This window comes from Saccostrea cucullata, unplaced genomic scaffold (genome assembly GCF_032062105.1).
Source record: "Saccostrea cucullata isolate Sc308-1 unplaced genomic scaffold, CSIRO_AGI_Scuc_v1 ctg2324, whole genome shotgun sequence".
Taxonomy (NCBI): Eukaryota; Metazoa; Mollusca; class Bivalvia; order Ostreida; family Ostreidae; genus Saccostrea; species Saccostrea cuccullata.
In genome coordinates this window covers 143,991-155,180 of record NW_026918989.1, presented here as the reverse complement: position 1 = coordinate 155,180, position 11,190 = coordinate 143,991, and the positions used below count along the sequence as shown (strand labels likewise).

Sequence of the window (11,190 nt, the reverse complement as noted above, 5' to 3'; positions counted from 1 at the left end):
TACAACAAACCGAACAATTATTGTGTCATCAAAAACTGATTTCAATATAACAGTTGCACTGCCAGAGAGTCAAAGTTCATATCTGATATCTATTTCTAGTCATAGAAGTAGAACAGCAACATTCAAGAAGTTAAACGTACACTACTCTTTGGTTCCATCCTACTCTGCCATTGAATCTAAAGGTATTATCATAAACACCTCCGTGACGTCATCTGTATTGTCCTTGTCTGAATACCGTGTGTCATCAGACACGACAACAGTGTTTCCCATGGACAAGCTTTCTACGAACTATATCATATCAACAGCGGCACCGTCCGATAGCTATTTAGGCAGTGGAAGTCATTTCACTGTTGCTTCAATGAAAGACAATACGCATGTCAGCATAGCGTTTGCAGTTGACCATGACACAAAAATACTGCTTCAGGGAAGAAGATATGGGAGAGGGGACACGTTTAATATCATTTTAAACAGGTATCAAACGTTTCAAATCGGACATAATGCTGATTTGACGGGAACTACGATAAGTTCTTCCAATCCGATCGCAGTCTTTGCAGGAAATAGATGTAATACTGTGGGGTATCATGGATACTGCAGTATGCTCATGAAAATGGTTACACCAACTGAAAAATTAGACAATGTATTCATCGTACCCCCAAATATTCACAGATTCCAATCGCATATACGCATTGCGTCGACATTGAAAACTGATATTAATTTTACCACTAAAGAAACCTCGACAAGGACGCTTCTTTTGAAAAATCGGTTTGAGGAATTCCTTGTACGCGAACACGAAATACAGACCCTAAACCGTGCTACTACACCTCAGAAACGAACCGTACCGTTCCGTGCAGAAAGCGTACCGTACCGTGAACAAAACGTACCGTTCCGTGCACAAAGCGAACCGTTCCGTGCAGAAAGCGTACCGTACCGTGTACAAAGCGTACCGTTCCGTGCACAAAGCGTACCGTACCGTTCTCATAGCGAACCGTTCCGTTCGCAAAGCGTACCGTACCGTCCACAAAGCGTACCGTTCCGTGCAAGAAACGAACCGTACCGTTCTTTGGTTAATTATGCAAACCACGCCCCCAATGATTTTTGAATCATGTAATGACCAAATAAGTCATTTTGTTTTATTTCTCGCTACGGCGCCTGTGAAAGGAGGACGGAGGTTGTGCCTGCCTATTCGAAAGACCATTATCAAGTATCACGCATATGCCTCTGGGCCTTCAACTGTGAAAATAAGGAAACTACTCGAAGCAAAATACAACTTTAAAACAACTAGACTGAGTGTGAGACGATATTTTATTTGCTATAAATTAGATCAACTGGTTGTGTTTGTGGTCATACGTACAGTACATGCCAGGAGTTTTTCCCGCAAAACACGGACGGGGCAGTGTGGACCTCGAACGATGTCGGCGTCTTTGAAGTCTTTCATTTTCTTTATATTAGCAAATTAAATCAGTTTTCTTTTGAAATATTAGTTTTTTTTAATAATCGTAATTAAATTAAACAGATATTTAAAATAAGATTATAAGGTGCCCCAAAATACAATATAATCGTGCTCGTTCCCGGGGAAAAAACCCTCTTTTAATGTGTACATATACATTGATGTTTCATAATCCTATAGATATATTTGACATAAAAAATAGGGTTCAATAGCCTATAATACCACTAAGAAAGAAAACGCTTTCACTAATTTATTCCCTGGTTGTCTCTACTTTTGATTTTTTTTTTTTTTTTTGCTCATTTAAATTATTAAATCGTATCGGATACAAGATTTTTGTCGTTAGTATGCATTCTTATGTAATACATATCAGATGCGTGATTTTACTAATAATTATTTTGTAAACATATATTAACTGTCTAGAGTAAAAATTTAAAAAACCGTATTAGACTTTCACATTAATTCCGTTAAGATTTTTACTATAGGCGAATCATTGGTGCATTTTTACTTACACTGAAAATCTGTAATCATGTAAAATATGGATTAAAATATTACATGCGGTAAACGTGAATATTTCTACTGAACTGACAGAGATGATAAACTTACTAATAAAACTGTGATAATCTTTCACGCTGCACATACAAAAAACGCCAGCCGAATTTCTTGCAAATAAAATGTACAAACTGCAGTATAAATATTACTTCATTCTGAAATACATCTGATGAAAAATGAAAAATAAAAAGTTTGCGAAAAAATAAAGATATTATAAGGTTGGTTACACTGTATCCCGATCCCCTTGTAGAAAGCAATACGGATTAGCTGGTCGAACATTCTTTAGAAGTCTGCAAAATCTTACGTTGTTGTTAATAAAAAAAATAATAAAAAAATAATACATGCTTCATTTTTGTCTGAAAAAGGATAATTTAGGAAGTAAATTTTTAATCAGTGTTGTGGTGAAACCTGGAAGATGAATTTGCTGGATGTCTGTTGAGTGATTAAATACACTTGATGTGGTCAGAACTAAATCATTGGAAAGTTGTGTTAAACACGCGCATCCCCCCCCCCCCCCCACCCGCCCCTCCGGCTGTGACCCAATATTTTATTGAAACAGGTGTGAACTATGAACTGACCATAAGAATGTTTCAAATAACAGGAGAAATTCTTCTTGCGTAAACAGACTCCGGGTTACCTAGCGTCATACCATTTTGATTGACAGATGATGCACGAGAATTTCATGCGTGCAGCATGCATGTACAGAGAACGAATTATTCATTGAACAATAGCTGTAAAGGGGGTTGATTAAATAGAATCATAGACTGATTGATTGTGACTTTAGCGATGTAAATAAACGAAGAATGAGAATAAATACAAGTTATTTTTTTTTACAGATAATGTATTAAGGGGTTGCATCTTTCTCTCTATCCCCCTCTCTCTCTCTCTCTCATTCACGACATCGTTTTACAGACTACAAGAATAGAATAACCAAATAAAATAAAGAAAACTTATTGAAATAATTACCTATGACACTGAAAGGATTATTGAAAACATAAATACTTGTCTGTGAAAAGAATGTTTTCTGTAGCGAGAAAGCGCCCGGATATTATTGTATTGATTTCATGTTTCTGCTGCCGATTTTCGTATTTATTTTGTTTACTGATATTTTTCTTCTGAAGCAAACATTTGAACGGTAGATGTATTATTTTAAAAATAAAAAAATAATGTACCTATCTAATTACTAGGAATAAAAATGAAGCAGGAAGAGTCATATTTATTTCTATAAATCAATGAATTAAAAATAAGTTACATATGTGCGTAGCGTTATATGTATAGAACAAGTATATACCCGATATATATATTTATTCCTTTTTATTATCTTACAACTTTATTTGAAAGTGAAAAAAATATTTCATTTAATTTTTTTTCCGTTTTAAAATGAAGGTTCAGCATACGTAAAAAATAAGCACGGAAATCTTTACGAGTTCTATATATATTAATACATATCAATACATAATGTCAAAGACATCGGTGGGATGATGTTTTTTCTTCCTTTAATTTTTTTTTTTTTTTCATTTTTCCTCAATCACCGCTGTAGTGTAAATTAATGTTTAAATTGAAACCGAGAAATTAATTTGTTAAAAGCGGAAATATAATTATATACGTGCATTAAGTACTTCAAAAGTCATTTTATGTAACCCTAGTGATCTGGCTAGACTACCGCAAAAGTTGAAATATAACAAACAATGTATATTTTTTTTTTTTTTTTTTCTGAGTGAGAATTGTCAATTATTAAATGACAATAAGTATATAACACAGATAAAGTTAAGGGGAGATCACCGGGATATTTCCTGAGTACAAAGAACAATAAATTTGGCAACGGTATCTCCCCTGTTGCAAACAAACATTACTTTGGCAAAAATATTTTGACAAATAAAAAGTATATAAACCACAAAGTTGTCAAAACAAAAAGCTGCCAATATTTTTAAACAAACAAAGTATTCAAAAAGGAAAAAATTAATAAAATGACAAGACAAAAGTTGCACGATGGCAAGTAAGATGGCACAAGGTATATATTATGATAAATAAATTACAAAAAACATAATTTTGAGACTACAATATGGAGTATGAAGGGGGACGGAGGGTGGGTAAATTTCTCAAAACAAATTTGTGAATTTCTTGGCACTTCTAAATCAGTGAAAAGACGCTATCTTGTGTCACGTGATTTGAATAAGCGTTACGATTGGCTAATTACAACTTTTTTCTAAAGGAGACAGCTAATAACACAATAAGACTCAAACAAACATGACAGTTGAACTACATTACATCATAGATTACATAAAGGCTATTATTTACAATAATGCTGTATTATGTAACCCTAGTGATCTGGCTAGACTACCGCAAAAGTTGAAATATAACAAACAATGTATACTGAGTGAGAATTGTCATTTATTAAATGACAATAAGTATATAACACAGATAAAGTTAAGGGGAGATCACCGGGATATTTCCTCAGTACAAAGAACAATAAATTTGGCAACGGTATCTCCCCTGTTGCAAACAAACATTACTTTGGCAAAAATATTTTGACAAATAAAAAGTATATAAACCACAAAGTTGTCAAAACAAAAAGCTGCCACCAAAAGCAAACTGCTATGAAAAGCTGTTTGCAAAAAACAAGGCCAAAACAGGTGGACTAGGCAGATCAACAAAATCAGGCAGTCTACAGAACCTTATATATATACACAAAATCATACAGTTTACACAGCATTATAACAACACAAAATCATACAGTCTATATAGCATAATAAGCATATAATAACATAAAATCGTACAGCCTATGCAGCATTATAATATACAACACAAACAATAAAATTAGCAAGGCTCAGAATGTCAAATACAATGGAGTAGCAACATATTGAAAGTTATTACCAATACATAAATGAACGAAAAATACAAATCATTTGCTTCAAAACATGATGGTGAAACATGAACCAGTAGGCACAGTTTGTGTTATAAGTGGTAAGAAAGAAAAATTATTTTAAAACAAATGAATCTAATTATGTTAAATGGTATGAGGAAAAAACAATGTTTACACAGCAGTTTACTTCTGTCCTGTGCAAGCTTTGTATGTAAAAATTTTAAAAGTATGCATTGACACAGCAGTTTACTTCTGACCTGTGTATTTAGGCGTGAGGCAAAATTGGAAAGACTGATTAGGAAAATTACATAGCAGTTTACTTCTGACCTATGTGACAATATCTAACCATAGGGACTTACAGGACTAGATTCGAATTCACAGAGCAGTTCTGGAATGCTTTCAAATAACATTTTAAATAACAAAGCTCTGTAAACGGATATATCTCCGTACAGCATCTGAATTCCACCTGCCCATTTTCTGTATGCAATTCTCAGAAAAACCTTGCTGGGCTGCATGAGTTGCAGCTCCTATGCGAAAGCTATGACCTTTATACAGGGCAGGGTTTAAACCAATGAACAAAACTGTGTTGTGTAAATTTTTTGAAACAAATGCATAAGGAACTGGGTCACCTCCCATAAATTGGAAGAGGGGACCAGACTGGTGATTAAAGGCTTGAAGATAGAGATATAATGCCAAAACAGGGCACATGTCACTGTTGTCCATGGCTCTCAGGTGAATCTGGAAAAGGTCTTTTTTCTTATTTGTTTTGAAATTTTTCAGTAATAGGACAACTGCAGAGGGGGAGTTGTTTGAAAATTCAAAAGAAACCTCTTCTCGTTGAATGACTGTGTTTAACGAACCTTTTGTTTTTACTACAAGTTCACCCAAGCGTAAAAAGGCATTAAATGCCAACAGAAAAATGGCCTTTAACATGATTCTATAGTGTAGATTTTGCACAGATTTTTGTAAACCGCAAACTAAGTTATGTAGAATGGGGCCCGTTATTGGTAACCTGGTGTCTTTGTTAGGAGCCGAACGGTGACATCCCTGCATTATTTTCCGGACCAAAAATGAATCTGATGGATCTGAGAGACCAAGAATTTTATGTAGATAGCTTATGGCTGATATATGAGATGATATGCTACTAGGGGAATAACCTATGGTAAAGAGGTGAGCAATGAAGTTCGCTGTCACTGAAGAGGAAATTGGTAGCGAGGTCACAGTGGGGTTGAACTGTAGCAACAAATCCCAGCTTCTTTTGTAGGCAGACTTGGTGGTGTTGGACAAGGCTGCTGACAGAAGGTGGTGTGCTTGCTGACTCAAATTGCCAATGACTTCAGTGGTATTTGGGTCTGTTGTTGGTTTAAATGAGGCATGGAACTGAATGCAGCCTGAAAATTAAAACGAGATAAGTGATCACCAGCTATGTTGTGCTTCCCTGGGATGTGCTTTGCTCTGAAATGCACATTGTATCTTAGGGTTGACAATACCAGACGACGTATCAACCTCATGATGACTTTCTCTTTTGACGTTTGTTTATTGATAATTTGTACAACTGCTAAATTATCTGACATAAAGAGAACTTTTTTGTTTCTTAACTTATCCCCCCAAATCTGTATTGCTATTACAATGGGAAATAATTCTTTAATGGCTATTTGATATTCTGTCATGTCATCATTCCAACGTGATGCAAACCATTCAGAACCCAAGATGGCTGCAAACCCTATAGATCCCGCCGCATCAGTAAAGACAGTAAGGTGATCAGACGATAACCATTTTTGGGGCAGAAAAACAGATTTCCCATTGAATGTTTCGAGAAAGGTAAGCCAAGTGTTTATGTCTTCTTTTGTCTCTTCTGTGAGTTCAATCAACTCGTGAGGCTTTGAAACCCCACAGGTTAGGTCAATTAAACGTCTAAGGAAAGCCCTACCTGGGATTACAACCGAGCATGCAAAATTGAGCAATCCTATTAAAGACTGTAGATCACGTAATGTGCTACGCGTTTTGTTTTTCATTTCTCCTAGGTTTTTCCTTATTTTTTCTACTTTCACAGGAGGTAGACGTGCCTCCATTTTGACCGAGTCAATTTCTATGCCATAGATAGTGATTTTGGTAGTGGGGGGTTGAGTCTTTGACATTTTAATGGGTACCCAAATTTTTTTGCAAAGGAAAAGAAAATTTGTGAGATCATTCTTGCAATTGTCGGAGCCAGCTGGCCCAACGAAGAAGAAATCATCAAGGATATGTGACATACCTCCAGCTTGATATCTAAATTGCATTATCCACTGTAATGCAACACTAAGTTGTTCAAAAATTTGACAGGAACTACTAGCCCCCATAGGCAAACATTTATCAAAGTAAAATTGGCCTTGCCATGAAAAACCCAACAAATGGTAGTCACTGGGATTGACTGGGATAATTCTAAAAGCATCCTGAATATCTGTTTTTGCCATCAGACAATAAGCTCCATTCTGTTGGACAAGATGTATTACCCAGTCGATGGAGTCATATTGGACAACTGAATTTTCTTTTGGGATATTTATATTGACTGAATTGTCTCGGGGATAAGATAAGTCATGAATAATTCTGAATTGACCGGGTTCAGATTTTGGCACCACCCCCAAAGGGGATGATATGAAAGGATCAAAAGGAGGGCAAGGAAAGGGGCCTGCAATACGATTAAGTTCTAAGCTTTTGTGGATATGTGCATTTATGATATCGCCATGATTTAATGCTGATGAATGGTTTTTGGACAAACGTGCAGTTGGAGTAGTGCTACAACCCAAAGAGAAACCAAATTTGAAACCTTCTACTAACAGTTGTTTTAGGTTTTTGTCATAACCCTCTAATTCTTCACTAAGTTTGTTTGGATTTACTGGCGTGGGAAGTGCGTGACTCTGCAGATTGTTGAGACCTACATTTGTGTTTTGGGTGCTGTCCCCTGCATATTTGACAGATGTGTGTGAAGGGACATGGTGTGGTTTTACATTTGTCACCTTGGTTAAAGGCGAAGCAGAATTTTGTTCTCCCCGCCTGTTTGGTACGAAAGGGCTGACTGTAAGGGGCAGGTTTTAACGTAATGCATTTTCCCCTCAATTCCTCGACTGGTTTTTGCCAGGGAAGTTCAGCTGTTTCTTTTAGTTTTCTGAAGGATTCATCATAAGCCCTCCAGGCTGAATCGCCATGTAGCTTGTGAAGTTCCCTAACAAAACTCATGTACTTTAATAGGTGAGGGGCCTCTGATGGATCCTTTTCAATTTTAATGCAAATAAAAACTAAAAAGGCATCAGTCCACTGATTAATTGATAAGGGATTTTTTGTTTTTGGGTTTTGTTGCAAGTTGATCACACCTGGTGATATTAACAGAGTAAGAGGGTTTTCCTCATGGTGCGGCAAAAGACACCGTAAATCAATGAACTCATTTGACCAAATTTTGGATTTTACCTTAGCTGATATGGCCGCACCAAGAGGAATCCCGTCAGTTACAGAAATGAAAGATTTATCTTTGTTTAAGCTAGATGAAACTGTGCCCACTGGCTCACCTTCATTTGTCCCAAAAATTTGAGAAACCAATGATGACACTGTCACATCTGTGGATGAGTTGTTTGCATTTGTAGATGTGCTCGGACTTGTTGTGGCAGGCATTTGTTGTGTGGCATTGCTTGAGGTAGATGTGCTCGGACTTGTTATGGCAGGCATTTGTTGTGTGGCATTGCTTGAGGCATTTTGAATTACTGCTGGCGCTGGCTCTTGTACCGGGGCAGTTGGCAATTGTGCAGCTGTCAGGAGCGTTGATTGAGTTAGAACTGTCTCATTACTGACATTACTTGTTACTGGTGGCACTGAAATTGTGGCACTAGCAGATGAGCTGGTTGCTCTTTGTTGTTTCAGAATTTCTTCCGCCAGTTTCTGATAGTCAATTTCTTGCACGGAAACTGTTTTTTGTCTTTTCCGGGTGACTGTGTTGCTAGGCGTTGCTGCCTGGGGATCCCCTTGGGCTGCTGGTGCCTTTCTCCGTTTAGGTATGATCTACCTACAAGTGTCCAAATAACAATCAATAATTGTTTACATTAAGTTACAACTTTAACATATGGTAGCAACTTCCATCAAGTTGAAATCTCTACCATATGAAAACAATACTGTACGCATTGTAAAATTTTGTTTTTAGGTCAACTCAACAGTGAAATCTCACAGACATTTGATGTTAACCAAATAAAATCTTCAACATCTGACAATTAGCATATTTTGCACATTTGCTTTATATTAAATTGACAATATTTAAAACTGTTCACAGTTCAGAATCAAAAGACATATGATAGTCCATGTAGTTTGTCTTACATTCTTATTGCATACGAGGATTCAGGAACACAAGTTTTTGTGTGTCCAACTATTTTTACAAAAGTAGTAATGGCACACTACTCTGCGTGTGTTTGAATATTATGTCTCTAAGGGCACACTACTCTGCGTGTGTACAACTTTTTGTGTCAATATAACTTATAAAGGCACACTACTCTGCGTGTGTCTGTCTATTATGACTATATAAGGGCACACTTCTCTGTGTGCGACTGAATATTATGTGTATAGGTAAGGACATATTACTCTGTATGATGTCCAATTGTTATGACAATATAATATTACACTACTCTGCGTGTTTCATCTTTCATGTCACTAAAGTAAAAAGGAAGCACACTACTCTGTGTGTGTAATTAAGGGCACACTACTCTGCGTGTGACTGAATCGGGGCACACTACTCTGCGTGTGACTGAATCGGGGCACACTACTCTGCGTGTGTCTAAATCAGGGCACATATCTCTGCCTGTGTCTAAATAGGGGCACACTACTCAGCGTGTGACTTACCCAAATGACAAAAACAAAACACAAAATTTCATGTGCGCTTTACAATACAAGTGACTCTAACCTGTCATTATTGTAAAAGAGAATGTACTAAACTATATGTTTGACATATACTTAATAATTTTCTTGAAAATTCACACTAGTCTGCGTGTGTCTGTGTGGAATCAATTCATTTCTCACATAACACTCTATCAAAGAAAAGTATGTTTTAAATCATAGCATTACTTGCATTTTTTTTTTTTCAAATTTATAATAACATACTCATCTTGAATGTTGCAGTACTGCAATTCTAATACTATGCATATATTTCTTCATATGCCTGGAGTCACCCTCAATATGAACTCCATCACGTCCCAGGTAGGACAGGTCCGCCCAAAATCCCCTGTGTGGCCAAAAATACACACCATCTACTTTCCCTGTTTCCTCTTTCAAAAGATTGTTAACTTTTACAACATCCTCGTTGAACTTGTCACGAGAAGCCCATGGCTGACGGCGTAATAACTGTCCAACAATTACAGTTTTTATTCCAACACCATCGCGCAAGTATTGTGCATAAGAAATTAAGTCCGTACACACTTTTTGAGGATTGTTTAGACTCAAGTCATTACTGCCCATCTGTATAAAACAAATATCGGGGGGTGCGTCAAACCGTAAAAATTCTGCACAGTGGGCTAGACGTTTGAATGTTAAACCACCGCGTGATCTGAAATCCACTTTGAAGGAGTCCATATCCAAATTTAAATTAGTCCTAAGATCACTTGCATTTATAAATTCTTTCAAACGGCGGATATAAGAATGTCCTAAGATGCACACAGTTCGAATGTTTACTTCGGGTTCGGCCGCCATAGCGTAACACTGTTTGGCTGGACGGAGCCTGTCTATCCCTGGGACAAAAACACTCAAAAAATCCGCAAATCACTTACTTTTCACTGATGTATTCTTGTTTTGTAGTCTTCCGATTGGTAAAAACAATGCAATAAGTTCGTAAAAACGATAAAAACACTCCTAAAGACGTAAATTTCTCAAAACAAATTTGTGAATTTCTTGGCACTTCTAAATCAGTGAAAAGACGCTATCTTGTGTCACGTGATTTGAATAAGCGTTACGATTGGCTAATTACAACTTTTTTCTAAAGGAGACAGCTAATAACACAATAAGACTCAAACAAACATGAAAGTTGAACTACATTACATCATAGATTACATAAAGGCTATTATTTACAATAATGCTGTATGAAATGAATTAATTTTTAGTAGCCAATCAAAAATTAAAGCTTACAGGCTCTGCCCACTTCATTTGCATACCGTTTCCCAAAGCGTACCGTTCACAAAACGAACCGTTCCGTGCAAGAAACGAAACGTACCGTCCACAAAGCGTACCGTTCCGTGCACAAAGCGAACCGTTCCGTGCACAAAGCGTACCGTTCCGTGAACAAAGCGAACCGTTCCGTGCACAAAGCGTACCGTACCGTTCACAA

At 36.7% G+C, this 11,190-nt stretch overlaps 2 protein-coding genes across 2 annotated transcripts; both read right to left on the bottom strand.

Annotated features, from left to right (window-relative positions):
• Positions 1 to 5,258: 5,258 nt before the first annotated feature.
• Positions 5,259 to 9,718, bottom strand: LOC134276638 (uncharacterized). Its single transcript, XM_062758912.1, has 2 exons — positions 8,402 to 9,718; positions 5,259 to 6,250 (listed from the first exon to the last, which is right to left on the bottom strand). The coding sequence occupies exons 1-2, from the start codon at positions 8,556 to 8,558 to the stop codon at positions 5,271 to 5,273; spliced, it is 1,137 nt and encodes a 378-aa protein (XP_062614896.1). The 5' UTR covers positions 8,559 to 9,718; the 3' UTR covers positions 5,259 to 5,270.
• Positions 8,747 to 10,559, bottom strand: LOC134276684 (uncharacterized). Its single transcript, XM_062758960.1, has 2 exons — positions 10,043 to 10,559; positions 8,747 to 8,892 (listed from the first exon to the last, which is right to left on the bottom strand). The coding sequence occupies exons 1-2, from the start codon at positions 10,557 to 10,559 to the stop codon at positions 8,747 to 8,749; spliced, it is 663 nt and encodes a 220-aa protein (XP_062614944.1).
• Between the last annotated feature and the right edge of the window lie 631 nt (positions 10,560 to 11,190).

Coding starts and splice junctions, on each gene's coding strand:
- LOC134276638 (XM_062758912.1), bottom strand. CDS start 8,558: ATGCCTGCCATAACAAGTCCGAGCACATCTACCTCAAGCAATGCCACA. Junction 6,251..8,401: donor AATTTTTGGGACAAATGAAG/GTGAGCCAGTGG, acceptor TTTAATTTTCAG/GCTGCATTCAGTTCCATGCC.
- LOC134276684 (XM_062758960.1), bottom strand. CDS start 10,559: ATGGCGGCCGAACCCGAAGTAAACATTCGAACTGTGTGCATCTTAGGA. Junction 8,893..10,042: donor TGATGGAGTTCATATTGAGG/GTGACTCCAGGC, acceptor GGACACTTGTAG/GTAGATCATACCTAAACGGA.